At 51.0% G+C, this 23,647-nt stretch overlaps 1 protein-coding gene and 1 pseudogene across 2 annotated transcripts in view; both read left to right on the plus strand.

Moving 5' to 3' along the window:
* ST14 (ST14 transmembrane serine protease matriptase) overlaps positions 1–731 on the plus strand; it is a 40,174-nt gene extending 39,443 nt beyond the window's left edge. The window contains exon 19 of one of the 2 annotated variants that reach the window (XM_020286773.2): positions 18–731. In XM_020286773.2, the coding sequence (XP_020142362.2) occupies positions 18–179 (162 nt within the window). In that variant the 3' untranslated portion in view covers positions 180–731. The remainder of the gene's footprint in view (positions 1–17) is intronic. The other variant, XM_076002652.1, reaches the window with a different exon arrangement.
* LOC142870551 (glutathione peroxidase 6-like) lies at positions 201–22,367 on the plus strand (annotated as a pseudogene).
* The last annotated feature ends 1,280 nt before the right edge of the window (positions 22,368–23,647 follow it).

A 23,647-nucleotide genomic window follows, 5' to 3' on the forward strand; every position in this document is an offset into this window, starting at 1 on the left:
GGCCTGTCTCCACCCAGGGTGACTCCGGGGGTCCCCTGTCCAGCGTGGAGGCGAGCGGACGGATCTTCCAGGCTGGCGTGGTGAGCTGGGGGGAAGGCTGCGCGCAGAGGAACAAGCCAGGCGTGTACACCAGGCTCCCTGTGTTGCGGGCCTGGATCAAAGAGCAAACTGGGGTGTAGACGCAGGGGCTGCCCACCCCGATGTGCACATCTTTGGGGCCACCGGACACCCCTACCTGCAGGGCTGCCCACCGGACACGCCAACACGCCCACCTGCAGGCTGCCTGGACTGCTTACTGCATCCCTGCCTTGGGCCCCCAGAACCCAGACTGTGAACGGCATCCCCGGGACTGCGTGCCGGAGAGCCCGCCCCCACTCTGCTCCAAGTGGGCTGGGCGGAGCAGGGCAGGACACTGGTGGTGCTGGTGGCCCAGCCAGGGGCAAAGGTTTGAAGACACAGCCTCCCCTTGCAGCCCTGAGCTGGGCCAGGACTCTTCCCTGCAGATGTGCGTCGTCTGTCCAAGGAGTGGCCGCAGCCGGCTTCCGGGACTTCCTGGGTGGAGGTGGGGCTGCAGGCTCTGGGCTGTGGGGTCCTGGGTCACACTCATCGGGAAACGCAGGCCAGAAGAACCTTGGGAAACAGGCCTCAGATGGGAACGTTTCATTGGCCCCCAAGGCAGGCCTCAGTGTGTGTGTTTGTGTATATGAGTAAAACATTTTATTTCTTTTTAAGTGTTTCGGTTTTTTTTCTTACTAGAGTTGGGCCTTCCTTTCTTCTTCCTTCTAGCTCTGTTTGCAAGAAACTGGATTTAAATCCCCCTCGGCACAGATCCTGAACTCCAGCTGAGCGGGCACCCGTGCCCCGTCTCCTCCAGGCCGGCGAGGGGCTGTGCTCCTGCTCCTGCTCCTGCTGCAGCTTCCGAGCCCAGGGGCTGCTGCCCTGCACGGAGGGCCACACGGCTGGCGGGGAGCCTGGCGTGTTACGGGGAGGGGATGCGCCTGCTGCCCAGGCCTGGGCCCCACCCAGGAGAGGGAGGAACTCTGTCAGAGGGAGATGGGAGGCAGTGTGGCTTTGTGTTCGGTGGGGACGTGATCATGTGCGCTATACGTGTGTGTGCGCATGTGTGTACGCGCATGTGTGTGCATGCCGGTGCACACAGACACAAGGTTGTGCATGAATCCTGCTGTCCAGCCTGGGGCTGAGTGGATGGGTCCTGAGGCCTCACAGGAATGAAGCTGCCTTGCTCAAGGGCACCTGCACCTCCTGTGCCATCCCCCTTGACTTTTATTATTAATTAATTTTTACTATTTAACTTTCTCTTTGCTTGGCGTGGCCCAGAGGGACTGCGTCAAAGATCTGGGGAGGAGTTAGGGAGCTTTGGAAGGGAGCACCTGACCCCAGGTCAGGCCTGTTTCTAGAAGATGCTCGTATGCATTTGATAAAGGAGTCGTCTTTACTGTCTACTACTATGGAAACAAAATAGAGGAAAGGATACAGTCTGGTGGGAGCAATCCAGCAAGATTTCTCAGAGAAGATGGGGTTTAGCTGCCTCTTTCCTTTTAGCCTGAGTGTTTCACTCTCTGGAGGGAAAGAAAAGCTTTGTCTGGAACCCACACAAGCATTCATGTTGGATTTTCCTCCCAGGGAAGGGAAGGAATATCTGTTCTTATCAAGGTGTGGGAAGTACAAAGAATGAAGATGACGCCAAAAGACTGTGCAGACTGCACCGTGTTGTAAATGTCATTTCTTTTCTCCCCTGACATGGTCACTTCCTCCTGGTTGTGTTGGACAGAAGTGGCCCAGTGCAGGTGCTGAGCAAGAGACTACGTTAAATGGACTGGTTGCACACGGCGCGTGTGTGATCTGCTTTCTAAGTGTGCGTGAACGTTGGTGGCCAGGGCTTAGCCCAGGTGCAGACGTGGTTGCCTACACCATGAGGTTCAGGGAGGCCAGTCCCGCCGGTGCCACCCACAGCACTCTCCCTTTCCTCCGTGGCCTGACATCTGTCTTGCCAGCTCACTCCCCCGGTCAGATACACGGGCCGGGCTGTCAGAAGACTCCTGTGAATTGCTTGCTCCTGAATGGCAGCATCTCGCTCTGGTTCTCCTGTTCTAGGTTGATATGGTTTAGCAGACTCAGTTTCCCACCTGAGGAGGGAGTTAAAAACACAGATGAGTCCTTCAGGATCACCCCCAGCCTTTCCAGGACTCTCAGTGGGAGGTCTGGGGTGGTGACTAGGCGTCCCAACTGTGACAGCGGCTCTCAGTGTGCTCCCTGGGCAGGAGCATCGGGCCCGCTGGGACTTGGGTACAGTCTCATGTTTTAGCCAGACCTCCCTGATCAGAAACTCAGTCAGAGGCCAGTGGTCTGGGCTCTAAGAGGACTTCCAAATGACTCTAATATATGGTGAAGTTTGAGAAGCACTGTCCTAGCAGTGGGCCTTGCCACTTAAAGTGCCATGGACTCATGGCATCACCAGGCACTCCGGTGGGCACCCAGAGTTGCAGTTTGCAGACTTGCCCTTGGCCCTGGCATCCTGGCGGGATCCAGGTGGAATTCACAGAAGCATTTGATCCCTGGAAAATCAGTGGAGTGTCAATGCCTTTAAAAAGATTATGGAAGCTGGTGCGGTAGCTCACGCCTATAATCCTAGCACTCTGGGAGGCTGAGGCGGGAGGATCACTTGAGGCCAGTAGTTCAAGACCAGGCTGAGCAAGAGCCCATCTCCACAAAACATAGAAAACTTAGCCGGATGCAGTGGCATAGGCCTGTAGTCTCAGCTAGTCAGGAGGCTGCGGCAGGAGGATTGCTTGAGCCCAGGAGTTTGAGGTTGCAGTGAGCTATGATGAAGCCATTGCAGTCTACCTGGGGTGACAGAGTGAGACTCTTTTCTCAAAAAAAACAAACAGGAAGGAGGATCAAGATGGCGGACGAGAAACACCGCCAGAAAGAGTGTCTCTGCAGAAAAGACAGATTCTAGCAGAAATTAGAAAAAAGAAGCAAGAAGGCGAGCATACAGCAGACGAGGGCCGGAAGGAGGGGTACCTGAGACCCCGGGAGACTCCATGGGAGGAGGCTATGAAGGAGAACTGGAAGCTGAGACCGCCAGAGCAGCCTGGAGACCAGCGGGAAGGGTAGGTGGATAAATCACCTTTCCCCTCCTCTGCATTTGGGACTGCTGGTGGGCTCCCCAGCGGGTGGAGAGACCTGTGGACACCAGCCCAGAGACGGCCACCGCCAGCTAGCGGTGAGCCTGTAGCGGACTCGGCACCAGACTCCCAACTCCCTTGGGGCACCTCCGTATGCACAGACCCGAGCCGCGCGGCAGACGCCATATTGCCTCCTCCTCCCCTCCGCCAACCCTACCCATGGCTGCCCAGAGAGACAATACAGCCACCAGCCAGAGGCACCTCCAGGGAACGGGACCTTCCCTTTTGGGACCCTACAACTGACTAAGGGGAACTCAGACTGTGAGCTCCCTACCCGCCAGCCCTCCCAGGTGCTACTGGCACGGTGTTCCCAGGAGAACGGTGCCGACTCAGAGGCTGAGAGACACAGACACAGCTTGGGCTCCCTGTGGGTGAATTGGGACCAGAACTCCTCTCCCTGGTGGGGATACAGTTTGAACTCTGGGACCCAGAGGTTGGACCTGCAGACCAGATCCCGTGCACCAAGGTCTAGCATTGCCCTGGGCACAGAAGGGCTATACGTGAACAGCCTACTGAGGTGTGTGTGCCTCCAGGGGCAGATCGGTGTCCTAGAGGGCAACCCTCCCCCCAAAGGGAGGCCGTGCGCCCAGCCCAGGTGGCGTTCTGGTGCAGGGAACCTCCCCGCTGGCATCACAGTCCGGGGAGGCCTGGTGGTATGTGGTCTGGCCTGCTGGCAGAGGCCCAGGAGTAGCTGCGGAGTTGGGGAGGGTGGAAAGAAGCCAGGCCCGCTCCAGACTGTGAGTCTCAGACAGCCCCACCCTCACAAGCAGACTTTCTGGCTGAGCGGGACCATTCCAGCCCCGCCCTGACAGCTTTTCCTGGAAGCAGAGAACAGAACTTTGACCCCTGCTAACCGCACTGGAGGTGCCTGAGGGCAGGCTTACCCAACCCAGCTCCGCCCAGAACAAGAGCTGATAACAGGACACAAAATCAACAGCGTAGCCTGTTCCTCCAAGCAAGCGCCACCTACTGACAGGGACGGCATCCTGCACAGCCTTTTCATGGCACCCACTGACTCAATATACAGGGAGTGGTCGAATCTCACCCACAGACACCACCTAACGGCTCAGAAACTAAACAAGGTGTGTGAATACCCAAACAAAAACCTAAAGGAAAGAAACAACAACTGATCAACATGGGAAGAAATCAGCGAAAGAACTCAGGAAATATGAAGAACCAAACGGAAAACACACCCCTAAAGAGGAGCACCAGCCCCCTAGAAATGGACACCAACCCAAATCAGGCAACCAAAATGACAGAAGAGGAATTTCGTATGTGGATCATAAGAACACTCACTGAGCTGCAACAACAACTCAATAACCAACACAAAGAAACCACAAAAAACCTCCAGGATCTGGAAAAAGAAATAGACACAATGAAGAAAAGTTTAACCGAACTCCTGGAAATGAAGAATCAATTCAGGGAACTACAAAATACAGTGGAAAGTCTCAAGAACAGGGTAGATCAAACAGAAGAAAGAATCTCAGAGATTGAAGATAACACCCTCCAACTAAATAAAACCATCACAGAGATAGAGCAGAGAAACAAGAGAAAAGAGCAAAGCCTAAAAGAGCTGTGGGATTATGTGAAGAAACCTAATGTGAGGGTCATAGGGTTACCAGAAGGGGAAGAGGACAACACTCAAGGGTTGGACAAGCTATTTGAAGATCTAATAGAGGAAAATTTCCCAGGCCTTGCTCAAAATCTCAATATACAAGTTCAAGAAGCTCAGAGGACCCCTGGGAGATTCAATGCAAACAGGAAGACGTCACGACATGCAGTCATCAGACTGACCAAAGTATCAACTAAAGAGGCCTTTCTAAGAGCTGTAAGACAAAAGAAGCATGTGACATACAAGGGAAAGCCAATTCGAATAACACCAGACTTCTCTAATGAGACTTTATAAGCAAGGAGAGACTGGGGCCCCATTCTCACTCTTCTGAAACAAAACAATGCCCAGCCTAGAATCTTCTTCCCTGCAAAACTAAGCTTCATATATGAAGGAGAAATAAAGACATTCTCAGACAAGCAAAGTCTCAGAGAATTCACCAAGACAAGACCAGCCCTACAAGAAATACTTAAAACAGTGTTATCCACAGAACACCATAATAAAAACTCACGAATATAAAAACAACCAAAACCCAAAGATTAAAGGCCAGATAATACAATGGCTCAAGAGAGAAATCAAAGCAACAACATCCAACCCAACAGAATGAACAGTAATCTACCTTACCTATCAGTTCTCTCAATAAATGTGAATGGCTTAAACTCTCCACTCAAGAGACATAAGCTGGCTGAATGGATAAGAAAATACAGGCCAAGTATATGCTGTCTTCAGGAAATACATCTAACCTGCAAGGATGCATATAGACTAAAAGTAAAAGGGTGGAGATCAGTATTCCAGGCAAGTGGAAGCCAAAAGAAGTCTGGCGTGGCAGTTCTAATTTCAGACGATTTAGTTTTTAAAGCAACAAAAGTAGTGAAAGACAAAGAGGGTCATTATATAATGGTGAAGGGCACACTTCAACAAGAAGAGATAACAATTTTAAATATATATGCACCCAACTTAGGTGCACCCAGTTTCATAAAGCAAACCCTACTGGATCTAAGCAAATGGATTAATAGCAACTCCATAATCACCGGAGATTTCAACACCCCACTGACGGCACAAGACAGGTCCTCCAAACAGAAAATTAATAAAGAAATAATGGACTTAAAACCTTGGAAGAACTGGGTCTGACTGACATCTACAGGACATTCTACCCACAATCCACTGAATATACGTTCTTCTCATCAGCTCACGGGACATTCTCTAAGATTGACCATATCCTAGGACACAAAGTAAATCTCAAGAAATTTAAAAAAATAGAAATCATACCATGTACCTTCTCAGATCACAGTGGAATAAAAGTAGAAATCAACCCTAACAGAAACACACATTTCTACACAAAAACGTGGAAATTAAACAACCTCCTACTAAATGATTACTTCATAAATGAAGAAATCAAGATGGAAATTTAAAAATTCTATACTCCTACACTGCTTGTGGGACTGCAAATTAGTTCAACCTCTGTGGAAAGCAATATGGAGATACCTTAAAGCGATACAAGTGAACCTACCATTTGATCCAGCAATCCCATTGCTGGGCATCTACCCAAAAGATCCAATGACACTCTACAAAAAAGACACCTGCACTCGAATGTTTATAGCAACACAATTCATAATTGCAAGGCTGTGGAAACAGCCCAAGTGCCCATCAATCCAAGAATGGATTAATAAAATGTGGTATATGTATACCATGGAGTACTATTCAGCTCTAAGAAACAATAGTGATATAGCACATCTTATATTTTCCTGGGTAGAGCTGGAACCCATATGATTAAGTGAAGTTTCCCAAGAATGGAAAAACAAGCACCACATATACTCACCAGAAAATTGGTATTAACTGAACAGCACCTAAGCGGTCACATAGGTACTACAGTAATAGGGTATTGGGCAGGGGGGAGGGGGGCGGGTATATACATATATAATGAGTGAGATGTGCACCATCTGGGGGATGGTCATGCTGGAGACTCAGACTTGTGGGGGGAGGGGAGGAAATGGGCATTTATTGAAACCTTAAAATCTGTACCCCCATAATATGCTGAAATAAAAAAAAATAATAAAGATTAAAAAAGAAATATGAATATTAACTAAGTCCTCACAGAAGCCATGCTCTGCTCTGAGCACTTTATATGCATCTCAGATTTTGTTTTTATTTCAAAATATTAAGAGGGTACAAATGTTTTAGGTTACATGGATCATTTTTGTAATGCTTGGGTCCTGGCTATAGGTGTGCCCATCACCCAAATGGTGTTCATAGTACCTATTAGGTTGGGTTTTTCCCCACCGCTCCTCCCTCCTCCTCCCTCCCCCCTGGTTGATTTCCACAGAGTTTTACTTTCTTCTGTGCAATCAGTTAGTTCCAATTTACTAGTGAATGCATGTGGTGTTTAGTTTTTCATTCTTGAGTTTTCTCTGAAAGCTAATGTGTTTCAGAACTCGTGAGGGCTCCCTTCTTAGTAAGATGAAGATATGAGCTCTTGTTCTTCTACCTTTCTTTCCTGAGTCCACTCACACCTTCGGGTTCATACAGCTTTCCTGTACGTGGACAAGCTTCTTTACGTTTTCATTGCGTGCAACCAAAAATCTCTGCTTCGATCTTAGATTGATGGTAAAAGTGGAAAACAGAGTTTCCATATTATGATTATATAAACATTTTCCAACTCAGAACCAAATCATGAGCTAGAATGAGATGTTATTTCTCGGCTACAAGGAGAATGTTCCCAGCACCCAAATCAATAGTTTCTCTCAACGTTTCATTATTTCCTAAAAATGTGGCCCATATCTTTGTTTATTTTTCAGTGCCAAACATTAGGTAGTTTGCAGTCTGAAAGTGAGACATATGCTGGAACTGTAGACAGGAAGACCCAGGGCATTGAGGGCAGCTGGGAAGCCCATAAGCCAAAGCCCAGTGCGAATGGAGGCGGAGCTGTTACTATACCTGGAAATCAACCAGGGGGGAGGGAGGAGGAGGGAGGAGCGGTGGGGAAAAACCCAACCTAATAGGTACTATGAACACCATTTGGGTGATGGGCACACCTATAGCCAGGACCCAAGCATTACAAAAATGATCCATGTAACCTAAAACATCATATCTCTCTCTAACATTGGAAGAAAGGAAGACTGGGCTAGTGCAATTCAACTAAATCCTGTTTTTCATTTCCAGAAATCAATAGAAATCGTGCAATAACCAAGCAACAAATAATAGACCTTGTAGCATTCATCTCCTAATGGAAGAAAGAAGCAGTCGAGAGAGGAGATGACAGCTGTTCGCATGGCAAGGCAGAGTGGTGAACGGTGACTTTCATTATCACCCTCTCCATTGGATTTGTGACCCCATGCATATGTTTTTGGCAAAAGTAAAAATATTCCACTGTAAAAAAAACAAACAAAACAAACAAACAAACAAAAAACATTATGGAGCCAAGTTACCTTCGACTGTGGATCAGACTAGGCTAGCACCCTTAACCAGTGGGAAGTCAGACGCATCACAGAGACACATTGCTGATAGCTCCAATGAAGACGGACATGGCTGGTATAAACAATCTGAGTTGACAACGGACATCGGGCAGAGGCCTGCGTGGGCCTCTACTGACCTGCCTCCCCCCCCCCACACACCCCCGGGGGTGCTGCAGCTGGGGTCGGAGGGTGAGAGGAGGGCGGCTGGGCGAGCTGGGGCAGACCCCGTGCACCGAGGCCTGGGCGTCCTAGGGAGATCGAGGCGCTGTGGTTGGGCCCCACAATCTCAGTGCTCCCCGTGGAGGCTTTTTTGTTGCTGGGATCTTGAAGTGATCCATCTCTCTGGTCCCCCCAAGCCACCTTTTATCTCAGTTGTTTTAGCCACTAATCAAAAGCATGTAGTTTCACGAATGTTTAACTCCAGGTCCTGCCCGTTGTAGTCACACGGAGTCTGACCCTGACCTAGATTCTGCAGGAATCACAGTGAAATTTGGATTAGTGAGGACAAACTTTGTGAGAGTTAAGGTTTTGAATAGGAGGTCTCCAGAGACCCAGAGCCAGGCACCCTGGGGCCGGGAGGCCGTTGTTCCTGCTGCTGGCCACACGGTGGCGATGTTGGGCTGTTCAGGGGAGCGCGCTCACCGGCCGGCTGGCGCCGGGGCCATCTGCTCTCACTAGGCTGCTGCTGCTCCCTGGTCTCATGTCAGCGCAGTGCAGTGCAGCCAGGCCTGTATTGGAGTGAGCATCCAAGGAGGCCCCCCCTCCCCCGCAAAGCTTTCCCTGGTCAGTCCTTCAGCTCCTTAGTGCCCCCACCCCTACTCCAGTCTGCAGGCAGGACCTGCCAGCACACACGCACTGGGACCTGGAGGACGACACATTCCCAGGGAAGCCCGGAAAGATGGCTTTGGGGTTGAGAACAGAGAGGTGGCCTGTGGGCAGAGGTGGGTGTTACCTCCATAAATAAGCAAGCAGGTGTGAAACGTTACGCAACTGGCACTAGAGACAGCTGTGCAAGGTCACCTACGACACGTAGGCAGGTCTGTTCTGACACGCACACACGCAGGCATTTTAGGGGTAGAACCGTGAGTGTGTGTGTGTTGTGGATTGACCTCCCCAGTCTGGGAATAAACTGAGTAGAAGATGCCACAAGAACTTGACCTGGCTGGGACACCAGGTCATCTCCCTCCCCTCCAGGGCACCCAAGATGCTCACAGACTCTAAGTCAGTTGCATGTGACCAAGCGTTGCTTGTCACTTCTGTAGGCGTGAGATGCATGCGCATGCGTGTGCACGTGTGTTGCCCACCTGCAACCACATGGAAGGGAAACTGGATCTTTTAGCCAGAGATTCTCAGACATCTGAATTTCATGGAGCAGTGAAATGATGGGAGAAACTCAGGTCCAGCATGGCCAACATTTAATGAAGAATGCTCCCAAGTGTTCCAGGTGCTGTATGTGTCCTGTTTCATTTAAAACTCACAACCTGGCCGGGCGCTGTAGCTCACGCCTGTAATCCTAGCTCTTGGGAGGCCGAGGCGGGCGGATTGCTCAAGGTCAGGAGTTCAAAACCAGCCTGAGCAAGAGCGAGACCCCGTCTCTACTATAAATAGAAAGAAATTAATTGACTAACTGATATATATATAAAAAATTAGCCGGGCATGGTGGCGCATGCCTGTAGTCCCAGCTACCCGGGAGGCTGAGGCAGAAGGATCACTCGAGCCCAGGAGTTTGAGGTTGCTGTGAGCTAGGCTGACGCCACGGCACTCACTCTAGCCTGGGCAACAAAGTGAGACTCTGTCTCAAAAAAAATAAATAAAATAAAAATAAAACTCACAACCTTATGATCATTTCCATTTTACAGGCACCAAAGCACCAAGAGTTTGAATGACATGTGCAAAGTCCCACAGCTAGGAAGTGCAGCACTGGGTCAAGGATCTGAATGCCGGTGCTGGGGCTCCAGCCTTCCAGCACTGTGCTGTGTAATGCATGTCCATCCCTCCGCACAGTTATTCAGACTGTCACCATCATTTCATAAAGAAAGGAAATGTTAACATGTAGACTGGAGGTAGGTCATACTCTTAGTACAGAAGGCAGTCTTCTAAATGCTTTAATTTTTGTGCAAACACTCGGACTGTCTCAGGGCGGCATATACGTGTGGACCAACATTCGGGAACATTCCTCTGAGCATGAGCTCCCCTTTCTTTTGGAAATCCTGGCAAACCTCCCAGAGAGACCTGGCTGCCAGAAGACCCGCTTCCCAGGCTGGGGTTGGCTCCAGGCTGGTCATGCACTCATCTTTCCTCTGCTTTGCCAGCCTGGGTGGAACAGGATGTCACTGCTTGTTGGGTCCTGGAGTCCACCTAGCCGGAGGGAGGGTGATTTTCATTAGCCATGAGCCATCTCAATGTGCCCAGTAAGGATGGCTGGTTGCGGCAGGGAGGAGGGGAGAGTGTTGGTTGGAGGAGGTGGGGACGATGCTTGTCTCAGGCCAGCTGCCAGGCTGGGGTTCCTCAGGGGGACAGTCAGGGAGGGAGCTTGGGAAGGCCCTAACTACCCCTGAGAGTGGTGACTCCAAACCCCAAAGCAGGAATGGGAATATTTCTCACCTGGTTTTAAATGTTGGGACTCCTAGACAATGGTTCAAACTGCTTCACTACGAGACAACAGGCCAGGCATTGATGACGGGGGATGTCAGGGGGGCCATTTCCCTTAGGTCCGTGGGGTGGCACAGGCTCCCACAAGCCACAGCCAGCAGGTGCCAGCAGGGGGACTGGCCTGGCTCCACTCCAGGGCACTGGCTGACCACGAAGGGAGGCCCCTGTCCCATCATCTTCATACTTGGCTGTTCCTGGCCTGGGGGTTATGGCTTCATCACACTAATTGTTTTTGTGGCCTGTAGTGAGGACACTGTATTTAGATGAGGAAATCCTAACTCTTAGGATTCCAATGAGCATGACGATCCCTTTTCTGTTTCTTTCCTTTTCTTCTCAGGAGGACTGTCGCTCCCCAGCCCCACCATCCGCGCCTGCAGCTGGGAGACTGTGTGCTCATTCTGCTCTTTCCACTCACCTCCCATGGTTTCCTAAAAAGCCACCGTCCAGAGTTGTGTCCAGGCCTAGGTGGAGTCAACTCCATTGTCTGTTTGTTCCATTGTCTCAGAATCTTCCAGCAGGAAGGATGTGTGTATTTTCCTGGGATGTGAACTTGACTTTCCTTTCCCCTTGGCTGGCCGTAGTCCCCTCCCCGCACGCTGCCTTCACCTTGAGGTTATCACTGTTTCCCTCCCACACCCCTGGGGTGGGGAACAGCTCAGTCTCTGCGCCAGGCCTCTCTGGAAGCTCCTATGGTCCTGTTTGACTCAACAGGGGAATTCTTCCATCCTGGCTTCTGCTCTTTTTCCACAGAGCTGCAAGGACACGGCGTGGGGGCAGGATGGGGAGAGGGGCCGGGTCCACCAGCGACGTGGAGAGAGGATCTCTCTCCACACGGGCGTGCCTTCAGAGAACAAGTCCCAATATACAGGGCTTCTGACACCTCTTTGAAATTCATAATTGAAGTACTGCCCAAACACTCAAGGAAGAAAAACAGGACAAAAGAAACACATAGGTACAGACTAGGAAAAATGTAAAATCTGTGTTTGAAACATCTGACACTGTTGTGAAAATTGGGCAACGATTGTATTTATATAAGCCAGGGGGAGGGATGAGAGGAGAAGCTGTCCATTAATTCAGCAAATCTGTGCCGTCTGGGCCTGACCAGGGAGAAGGGAACTCGAAGCTTAGGCTGTCAAGGAAGCAGGGTCTTGGCAGGGCGCGGTGGCTCACGCCTGTAATCCTAGCTCTCTGAGAGGCCAAGGTGGGCAGATTGCTCGAGGTCAGGAGTTCGAAACCAGCCTGAGCAAGGATGAGGCCCGCTCTCTACTATAAATAGAAATAAATTAATTGGCCAACTAATATATAGAGAAAATTAGCCGGGCATGGTGGTGCATGCCTGTAGTCCCAGCTACTTGGGAGGCTGAGGCAGGAGGATTGCTTGAGCCCAGGAGTTTGAGGCTGCTATGAGCTAGGCTGACGCTACGGCACTTACTCTAGCCTGGGCAACAGAGTGAGACTCTGTCTCAAAAAAAAAAAAAAAAAAAGGAAGCAGGGTCTTGAGGCGTCCAGAGCAGGGGGAGGTCACGTGGTCTGGCTGCCCCGCCTGGGCTGAGCACAGGAAAACGTGCCTCTGCCCGAAGCCTTTTTGGGTGTCTGCAAGGACGTTCCAGGAACCTTCAGTTGCTCCATTGAATGCACTTCCTGGGACAGCTGCTGCCTGAGGGGCATCCTTTGGAAACTGGAAGAGTGCCACCATCCAGCCAACCTCATAATTGGGAAAACTTTCAATTCAAGGTTGGCCAGGTGCGGTGGCTCACACCTGTAATCCTAGCACTCTGAGAGGCTGAGGCGGGTGGATTGCTTGAGGTCAGGAGTTCGAGAACAGCCTGAGCAAGAACAAGACCCCATCTCTACTATAAATAGAAAGAAATTAGCTGTACAAAAAGATATATATAAAAAATTAGCCGGGCATGGTGGCACATGCCTGTTGTCCCAGCTACTCGGGAGGCTGAGGCAGGAGGATCCCTTGAGCCCAGGAGTTTGAGGTTGCTGTGAGCTAGGCTGACGCCACAGCACTCTAGCTTGGGTAACAGAGTAAGACTCTGTCTCAAAAAAAAAAAAAAAAACAAATTCAAGGTCACCTAGGCCAAACTACAGCAAGGCATTTGCATCTGCTCCTAACACTGTTGAGAGCACAGACAGGCTCTCGCTGCGCCTCCACCCCTCTCTGCCCTCGCCCAGGGGGATTCCAAGCCACCTCTGTCTCTCCCCTCTGGGGACGGGCGCTGGGTAGGATCAGGAAGGCGGTCGACTCCCCGTAGTATATAACATACGTAAGCGACACCCAGGAGTGTGCACTAAGTGCCTTGTACACGTCACCTCACGTCATCGCCATCACAGTCCTATGAACTGGATTTTATTCTTTTCACATGAGAGGAAACTGAGGCTGGGAGACGGTCCCGTGAGCATCTTGCCCAAGGTTCTCAGTAAGGGAAGAGGAGGGACGTGGCCCAGCTGCTGGCTCCAAAGCCTGGGCGCTGCCTTCCGAGCCCGTGCCATCTCCACCTGGAGCTTGGGATGCTGGCCCCCAGACGTCCTTGCCAGGTAATAAACTCACTGGCTTGGGCACCCGAGGAAAAGGCCAACACGCACTTTTACTAGTTGGGCTCTGAAATGGCTCCTTCAGCAGTTTCCAGATCTTTCCCACTCCCATTTCCTTGGCTCCCCCCAGCAGCCCCGGGGCCTTTCCCTTCCTCGGGGGCCAAACCATCTGCTTCCTCTTACTGCCTTGCCTGGGGCGGCGGGGACTGGAGGGAGAAAATGTTTCCTTGAGGTCCTGGCCGTGGGCAAGAGAACCACATGTTCCGTCCTCTGATTCAGAAGGATCATTCTGTGACCCTCATCTTCCTCGGTGGAGCCATGCATTTCCGCTGAATGCTGCTTGGCCTGGAGGAGCCCAGCAAAGGGAACAGAGGCCTCAGCCCGGAGCGGTGGAACCAGGATTGACGGCGCTCCCGCGGGGCTGCGGAGCCGGCCCGGTCCTGCCCAGCCCAGGGCCATCCCCTGTGCCAGGCTGGCCAGTCCCAAAGAGCACCCACGAGCTGAACCTGTGTGAGGGGACAGAAATATTTCTGCATTACCAGCGACGAGGATTTTCACTGGGACCTGGGGGAATGTAGCAAGAGCCAGAGCCGAAAATATAATTCCATTTTGTTCTAGTTCAAAGGCTTTTGAAAAAAATAGTTTGTTTCATTGGGTATTTATATTAAACAAAAGCCTTTTGATTTGGTTTTAAAAAGAATGTTTTGTGAGTTTGGGTTGAGGGTAAAGCAAGATGGCTTTGGCTTCAGCCCCGCCAGGGCCGGTCCTGGCCGGAGCAGCAGGCTTGGTGCGGGCGCGGGTCGGGCCTGCGGGAGGGCGCTGGGGCGGCGCTCGGGTCCATAGCCCCGCTCCCCGCCCCGCTCCAAGGCTGGCGCGGGTTGCTGGGTGTTTCCATCACGCAGTGCCTCCCGTGCCGTGGAGGACACTTTCTAAAGTCCCAAGCAGTTCCCTGAGCTCTCGGCCTGGACGGCCGGTCTCTGCACTAGTGGCGCAGGCCTCCTTCATGTGACCTGGGAGTGGCCAGGCTGGAATCGCAAGGGAGTCCTTGGCAGATTCCTGGGCTGGAGCAGGTTCAGGGAGTCCAAGGGATCTGGGGACCATGGTCGCTGCTCTGGGGAGCCAAGCACTCTCCTTACGGTAGAGAGAGCCCCACCCACCCACGCATGACACCACCCAGGTCACCTCTGCCAGAGCCCGGCTTTCATGCCACGCAATGTGTCTGGAAGCCTTCACAGCTCTGAAGCTTTGCTCCCCCAAGGTTAAACAGTGTTAACCTTGAGGACTGAACTCTGATCTTTTCTCTTACTCAAAATTCCTTCCTAAGGGTGCCAGATGACTCGCACTCACAAATGGTAGAATCCCACTAAGCAGGTTTTGTTAACCAAATACAGTGTGGTTTGCTTCCCAGCCTCATCCCCGTATAGCGTTAGCATCACCTAAAACATAGAAAGCCCCTCATCTTAACTCAAGCATCCTAGCAGACCCTTATCTTCACTTGAGAGATTCTCCGGTCTGGACCTCCCAGAGTGCTCACACCTTTATCTTAAATTAAGCATTTCCTTTCTGGTCTTTTAGATGAAGCCTAACTCTCAGCCAAAGACTCTTTAAACCCACCTATAACCTGTAAGCCTGCGTGCTGCGAGGTGTCCCACCTTTTTGGGCCAAACCAATGTATGCCTCCCACGTACTGACTGATGACCTTACCTGTAACCCCTGTCTCCCTGAAACGTGTAAAACCAAACTGTGACCCCGCCACAGCCAGTCCACTTGCCCAAGGCTTCTTGGGAGTGGCTCCGGTCATGGTCCTCAAATTTGGCTCTGAATAAACCTCTTTCAAATGTTTCAGAGTTTGGATTTTTGCGTCCACAGTTCCTTGAAGTTTTCTTTTCTAGCTTTTCTAGCCACGTCCACACCAAGTACCAGGGCAGCTGGGCGGACGGCGGGGCAGGGTTGCGCCAAAGGGCGGCCCTGGCTGTGAGGAGCTTGCCCTCCCTGTGGTGCTTCCTCGTTATTTCGGGCGCGGTGGCAGAGGCGGTTAGGAAGTATGTTAAGGCTCTTACGATCCTTGGTTTTTTATGAGAGCCAACTCTGCCCTGATCACCGGGCTTCCACTACTGTGGCCCCATGTCCTGTAGCCTCACGTCTGAGTGATTCGTCGTGACTTCTGACCGCACCAGGCCTGGTGCTGGGCACTGGGGCGCTATGGGCACGGCCATCATCCTCAACGTAACTCCAGGAGGAGGAAGAGGCGGAGGTAGGGGCGCCTCTCCTGACCAGGCCAGTGAGCGCTCTCGGGGCCTGGCCTGCCTGTCACAGGAGGCAGGAAAGAACCTTCAAGGGGCAGCAGGGAGCACACCTGTGCGTCATGAACACTTTTTTAACGCCCAGCTACTGAAAGATGAGTTTTCGATCTGGAAAGGTAAGCGTATTTGTTACCTTCCACGCGTTCCTGTCACCCTTGATTCCCTGGACCGCAGACAGCGTCCAAATGCGCCTCCGCGTGACGCCCCGGACACCTTCTCATTGGGATTAGTGGACGTCCACCTGCACGTCGGTTATTCTCGGACTGCACCAGGGCTAGCCTCTGGCGAGCAAGGACCCATCCTTGGTGTCGACACCGAACAGGTTATGCAACTTCCTAGTCACCGCACGGACACGCTTCAGGGTTCAGGGACCCGGTGCCAAGTGCCATGCGGCTGGCAGCTGCGTCCGGGGGAGATGGGCTCGCAGGGCAAAGCTGAGCTGCTTGCTGTCCTCGGCTCTTGGCTTTGCTCCCCCTGCACCCCACTCCAACATACACTTCCCGGTGGGAGAGGACCTGGAAAGTCGGCTGCACACGTGAGAGCTGGGAGGAAGCAACGGCTGCGCACAAAAGGCCCCGGGGCGGAGAGAATCAGCAAACTGGGGACATTCCTTCCACCACTGGTGCCTGTTACCCACAGCGAGGAGGGGTGTGGGAGCGGGGGCAGGCCAGCACCAATTTCACTCCATGTGACAAGGCTTTTGGTCGCATGTGCTTCAAGGGTGGAGGTTCAGGGCCACGCAGTCGGCCGGGGTCTGGCAGGAGTCCTGGGAGTGGGCACTTGGGTGGGCGTGACTAATGGTTATAGGGCATCCCAGTGACGTGAGGACCGGGGCTCCCCAGGGGCCCCCTTACTGAACTGGGAAGGCCCTCTCCTCCAGCGTCCCCTGCTCTGCAGTGAGAGAAGTTCCATGTACACGTGTATGTGTCTGTGTGTATCTATTTGCATGTTTGGGGGCACTTACAATGTGCAAAGTCAAGGTAGAAGTCTGCTCCAAAGTCAGTTTCTTTCTCTTAGGACCACGCCTGACAGTCTGAGTCCATGTAGTGGCTTGGAATTCTCGTGGGTGTCACACAGATGGGCTGGGGGCTCTGGGGTGCCGTGGAACCCCGGCTCGGGGGAGGAATTATGCACGAATGTGCTGCCACATGAGTTGAGTACCAGTGGATGACGGGTGCTTAGTTTTCCCCTGCAAATGCACATCGTCTCCTGTTTAAATCTCACCCCCTTCACAGGCCTCTCCAGAGTAGCTATGTGTGTCTCCTCACCCGTTGGCAGTTCTTGGGGAAGGGAAATGGTTTTACAAAAGCCACTTCATGTTTACTGGGTGGAAGAAGTGTGCATGTTTGTGAAGGACACCTGCATGTGTGTGCATTCTGGGGTTAGCAGACATAGGCTGTGTAGTCCCCTGTAGGAAAGGATGTGTCTGGGTGCGGGCTTTTAAATGCCATTTTAAACTCCTACAGAAGAGCTGGCCCAGTGGCTTATGCCTGTAATCCTAGCCCCCTGGGAGGCCGAGGCCAGAGGATCCTTGAGCTCAGGAGTTTGAGACCAGTCTGAGCAAGATCAAGACTCCCATCTCTACTAAAAATAGAAAAAATTAGCCAGGCATGGTGGTGAGTGCTTGTAGTCGCAGCTACTCAGGAGGCTGAGGCAGGAGGACTGCTTAAACCCAGGAGTTTGAGGTTGCTGTGAGCTAGGCTGATGCCATGGCACTCTAGCCTGGGAGATAGACTGAGGCTCTGTCTCAAAAAAAAAAAAAAAAAAATCATACAGAAGCCAAAAATTTTGATATGATAATGAGCTCTGCTCTTTTTAAAAATTTAAAACCTACGACTGCTGCTAGCACCTGGCTCTACCTCAGAGCAACTTGGCATGTGTTGTAGAAACAGGCTTCCTCTGAGTTAGTCCAGGAAAAGATGCCTGGAAGCAAAGCTCGTGCATGTTGGGCTTCTCTGCTGTTTCACGTGTTAATCTCTCTGGCATTGCCCATTCTATTTGGCTACTCCCCACAGAGACCTCAAAACAAAGTCCCCCTGGTGAGGAGGCTGCCTGGCTGCTGGGCTGCAGGCCAAGCGGCACACTGCTTCACTCCTGCCCTCATCCCACTGTCCTGTCACTACCTCACATGGCCACCAACACCTCCATTTCCCTGCTCCTTCTCTGATTTTTCTCCTTAGCACCTACTACCGGCTAACATGCTATGTTTACCTCGTTTATTGTTGGTCATACCCCCCTCCCCTCCCTGTTCCCCCACCAAGAATGCAACCTCCAGCCGCAGGGTCTCTGGTTCCACTCGGCGCTGCCCGTGCGGAGCCTGTGTGCGGTCGCTCGGTGCTGCTGAAGGAGAGGAGGAGGAGCAGGCAGCAGAGGGGTAGGACCTGAGCAATATCTCCGGAGCTTTCTACCCCACCAACCTGGTTTACTAGAAACTAAACTGTTAGAAAGCAAATAACAACGAAATAACCAGCTAAACAACTGCATTTGCGTGACTATTCCTGGGGGGGTTAGGGTGGAGAGTGGGGGATGGAAACTCTCCTCAGCCTAACTCTGAAACTCAACTCTTGAACCTGGCTCAGAGCTTTGCCTAATTCTTGCCCTATTTTTCTCCCAGACACAGAGTTCCCGCTCAAAACGGGGAGGCTGCCTAAGCATCTGAGGAAGTCATTTTTGTAGTGTTGGTATAGTTCAGAACTGTGGTCCCCAACCCCCAGGGCCCTCAGCACCTGGACGTGGACAGGTACCCAGTCCATGGCCTGTTAGGAGCAGGGCTGCACGGCAGCAGGTGAGCGGCTCCCCGTCACTCGCAGCCCCGCCTGAGCTCCGCCTCCTGTCAGATCAGCAGCAGCAGCAGATTCTCAGAAGAGTGTGAGCCCTACGGTAAACTGCACACGTGAGGGATCCAGGCTGCGCGCTCCTTGTGGGCATCTACTGATGGTCTGAGGTGGGGCTGAGGCGGTGATGCCAGCGCTGGGGAGCGGCTGCAAATGCAGATTGTCATCAGCAGAGAGGTTTGACTGCACAATAAATGTAATGCGCTAGAATCATCCCGAAACCATCCCCACCCTCCCCGTGGCCTGCGGAAAAATTGTCTTCCATGAAACCGGTCCCTAGTGCCAAAAGGGGTGGGGACTGCTGGCTTAGAACACAGCAGGTATCCTCCATTGCTCAGATGAGAACTAGGTGTGAGAGCACAGGCCCACTTCTCAGCAAACTCTCCCCAGCCTGCTGCGCCGCACTCATTGCAGCCCTGCTGTCCCGAGTACACAGCCCTCCTTCTTGTCTCACTCCCATGCCTTTTTTTATTTATTTTTTTGAGACAGAGTCTTGCTCGTTGCCCAGGCTACAGTGAGTGCCATGGTGTCAGCCTAGCTCTCAGCAACCTCAAACTCCTGGGCTCAAGCGATCCTGCTGCCTCAGCCTCCCGAGTAGCTGGGACTACAGGCATGCGCCACCATGCCCGGCTAATTTTTTCTATATAAAAATAGCTAATGAATGGCTAATTAATTTCTTTCTATTTATAGTAGAGACGGGGTCTTGCTCAGGCTGGTTTCGAACTCCTGACCTCGAGCAATCCACCCGCCTCGGCCATCCAGAGTGCTAGGATTACAGGTGTGAGTCCCCGTGCCCGGCCTCCCATGCCTTTCTGTCGGGCTCTTGCCTGAAGTTCTGATGTAATCCCTAAGTAATCTCAGTTACATTTGTATGCATTCTCTTTAATCTACTCTTTTCTTGATCTTCCTAGAGAGAGCTCTGATCATGTTGTTCCTCTGCCTGAAAATTCGTGATGGTTCTCTATTTTCTATCGAATATGATTCCAATTTTTCAGGCCTTCTTTGATCTGGTCCTAGTCTAGTTATAATAATGTTTTCTTCCATCCTTCCCCTTCAGGGATCCTGTAATGCTTGGCAAATTAAACCACCTTCGTTCTCTCAACACTCGACCTCTTAGGCTCTGTGCTGCTTCCGGGAGCAGTCTCCTTCGTCATTTCTCTCTGTACAAATGCCACCTCTCTTTTTGTGGCCCCCTCCACGCTGCCTTCCCTCACCCTTCCAAGCCAGGTCTCTCCCTCCTCCAAATTTCCAAAGCATACTTTTTGGTGTTTCTCTCATGGCAAACAGTTAATTCTTTATCAGTTTTATTTCTATAGTTCTTTACTTTCGAAACCATAAGCTCCTTAAGATCAGAGACTTCATGCATTCAACCAGCTCTGGATCTGGGGACCCCTTGGTACAAGTGACAGATATGGACACTGTCCATATCTGGACAGATATCTGGACAGATATGGACACTGTCCTACAGGAACTCAATGGGAACTAATGGGGTTCAGTCCAACTGCTTTTGAAGAGTGCATTGCCACTGTAATGTAAGTACAAGAGATTATGTGAACATCAGTAAAAAGTCCCAACCTCGTGTGGGAGGCTCTGGGAAAGCTTCCTTGAGAAGTGATGATTCAATGGTTAAGAAAACAGGTGAAGGGGAGAAAATGGAACACACCAGTGATCCAGAGAACAGCCTGGGGAAATTCTGACCAGGCTGATGGCAGTTGTTCGGAGGATTAAAGTTAGTATTCAGGCTGGGCGCGGTGGCTCACGCCTGTAATCCTAGCACTCTGGGAGGGCGAGGTGGGCAGATTGCTTGAGCTCAGGAGTTCAAGACCAGCCTGAGCAAGAGCAAGACTCCATCTTTACCATAAATAGAAAGAAATTAGCCAAACAACTAAAAAAAGAAAAAAATTAGGCAGGCATGGTGCCACGTGCCTATAGTCCCAGCTACTCGGGAGGCTGAGACAGGAGGATCGCTTGAGCCCAGGAGTTTGAGGTTGCCGTGAGCTAGGCTGATGCCACGGCACTCTAGCCTGGGCAATAGAGTGAGATTCTGTCTCAAAAAGAAAAAAAAAAAAGTTAGTATTTATTCATAAGCCCTATAGGATTTTATTTCAGACCTTCATTGAAAAATGACTTAAGACTCTGATATGTTTGCTGAGAGTTGAGGCCAATCATCAGGCAATTCGATGAAAAGAATTCTAGGTATTTTGTCATAAATTTTCCTGATCAGTGCCTCCAAACAATGTGGTAAAATGAGCTTATGACCATTTCCTAGTAACATTCAATAATCCATGCAACAGTTTTTGAGTTCTACTCTGCCAGGTTCTGCATGGGATACACAAATATGAGACAGACTCCCTGACTGCCAGAATTTAGTCAGATGGGGGAGACACAGTGTGTGTGACGCCAGTGTTTTGTAATAATAGTCAAGACTTATGAAATAGTTACTAGGGCTTTACTGGATGTGGAGCCAGCACCTAGGAACTGCCAATCACTTGCAGGGGGTAGGACGGACTGCAATGAAAATGTGACAGGTACCGTCTGTGAGGATGGAGCCCTCAGCCTTGATGGCGAGTACATGCAGTTCAAGCGGCGTGCAGGCAAGCGTGTCCTCCCCGTCAATGCGCCGCCTGTTGAGGCTTGGCAGCTCAGTGTCCTGAACTGAATGCCCTACAGGAGGAGCTGAGGAATTTTGGTGTCATTGTGTCGGGCTTTCCCTGCAACCAGTTTGGAAAACAAGAACCAGGAAAGAACTCAGAAACCCTTTCTGGGCTCAAGTATGTGGATGCAGGTGGAGGCTTTGTCCCCAGTTTCCTGCTCTTTGAAAAAGGGGGTGTGAATGGAGAAAATGAACAAAAGGTCTTTGTTTTCCTTAAGAACTCCTGCCCTCTGACCACTGATCCTTTGGGCTCATCGAGCCAACTCTTCTGGGAGCCCTTGAGGTCCCTGACATCTGCTAGAACTTTGAGAAGTCCCCGGTGGGGCCCACTGGAGTCCTGCCATGCGCTGGCTCCACCGGGCTCCCGTCAGCACAGTCCCATCAGACGTCCCAGAGTACATGAAGCACCTCAGTACTCAGAGGGAAGGGCTAGTGACCGGCAGAAATCACCACCCTGCTTATCACGAAGGACATGCTAACAAAGGATCCGCCTTTGCTCCACGCTTCTTCCTACCCCGCCTCTATGAGCCCAAACCAGCATGTGCTCGTGCATGTGCGCGTGAGCATGGATATGTGGGCGTGTATTTGTGTGTATGTGCATGTGTGTTTGTGTATGTGTGTGTGTGTGTTAGAAGATTAAGGGAAAGAAAACCCATATCCCCAACTCTCTGATACTGAAATATCAGATTTTTTCCAATGTATTCCAGGGGAAAATCATACTTTAGGGTTCAGACTACCCATGCCCCTAAAAAAGCAAACCACAGAAGTTTTGATATCCTTTCCCCATCCTGAAGGTTTAAAAAAAGCAGGAACTGGCAGTAAGACTCTCTAGGTCCCCTTTGTGGCCTCCTCTCCCCTCTAACAAATAGGCACGCCTTGTTAAACTCGTCCTGTCCCTAACTAGTCCTGTGTTCTTCTGCCACCAAGTAGTTCTCTTGTAGAACCTCTGAATACAGAGTGAGAGCAGAAACCTCACCTCACATGAAGGGAGGGGCATCTCCATCATGGTGGGTCCCCAAACCCTCTGGGTCAGACCCTACCAGAGCCTTCCTTGGTGCCTGTCCCTTAGTGCATTCAGCTCACGCACCTGGGCAGCGATGTCCCTTTATTCTGAACGATGGGCTTTCTTCTCACCCTGAGTCCCCCTAACTTTCAACTTGTTCTTATCATTCTCAAATTAACAATACTCTGCAGGGAATAAAAAAAAGTTTACTGTATTCTTAGAACACAGGCACTGTGTTCCAAGCATTTTACGTATTTTATGTAATTCTCACAACTAATCTATGAGGTAGATTTGTAAGACAGTGTGACTGAGAAGTGGTTTGGTAGAGCTAAACAAAATGTGCTATGCGAAGAAGTAGCAGGGACCTTTAACCTGAAATTGGAGGTAGGTAGAAGCAGGGATTGGGGGCAGGTTCTGAGACAGGGAAGCCTGAGCTATCTCTTAAGTCCAGATAAAACAAACTGGGAGAGGGATCCGGCGGAAGGACGGCAGGGGACCGTAAGCAGGCAGTGGCTGGATTAGAGGGGACTTCAGTGCAATGTGAGGGATGGGTGGGAGGGCCTGACTAAAGAGAGTGAACAGCACTTAAGAGCTGCTTATGTTATTAGGACAGATATAACAAAGGCTAGAATTAAGCCAGGTGCAGTGGGGATAAAGAAAATAATGGAAAATGTCATCAAAAGGGGTGGGAAAGATAGCCCTGTGGCGGTATTACTATTAATCACGTAAGAGCGCAGAGAAGAAAACATCCACCAGTCCACATCTTTAGAAGGTCATGAGCAAGTCTTTTCACATTGTAAGAAAAAGTTACAATGACTCTCATTTAAGAGAACTAGATCCTGGCATAAAGACATAAAAATGTCCCCTGCATAACTTAATTCATATTTCCCCACAGCATTGCCCTCCCTCAAGGATTCTGCAAAATGCCCAGGCCCAAAGGCAATTGCAAGGCTAGAACTGGCAGGGCAAGAAGTTCCTGGCCTCTCTTCCGATGACTGTTTGGGAGAGAGCACAGAGTCCACACGGATATGGACCCCAGCCCTGTTAGTGGCCTGGAGATTTCACCGTGGATCTAATGTCTCTGTCATGGGGAGGAAGGGCACTCAACTATTTATATGGATCACAGATGTTCTTATTTTTCCTGCCAGTCTTACTGGGTTTCTGAAGACTGTACAGCTCAAAGTGCTAGCTTTATATAAAATGTAAAACACTGGCTGGGTGCGGTGGCTCACGCCTATAATCCCAGCACTCTGGGAGGCCAAGGAGGGAGGATTGCTTGAAGTCAGGAGTTCAAGACCAGCCTCAGTGAGAGGGAGACCCCATGTCTATTAAAAATAGAAAAAAATTAGCCGGACATGGTGGCCACACTTGTAATCTCAGCTACTTGGGAG

The sequence above is a fragment of the Microcebus murinus genome, chromosome 4, assembly GCF_040939455.1.
Source record: "Microcebus murinus isolate Inina chromosome 4, M.murinus_Inina_mat1.0, whole genome shotgun sequence".
Lineage (NCBI taxonomy): Eukaryota > Metazoa > Chordata > Mammalia > Primates > Cheirogaleidae > Microcebus > Microcebus murinus.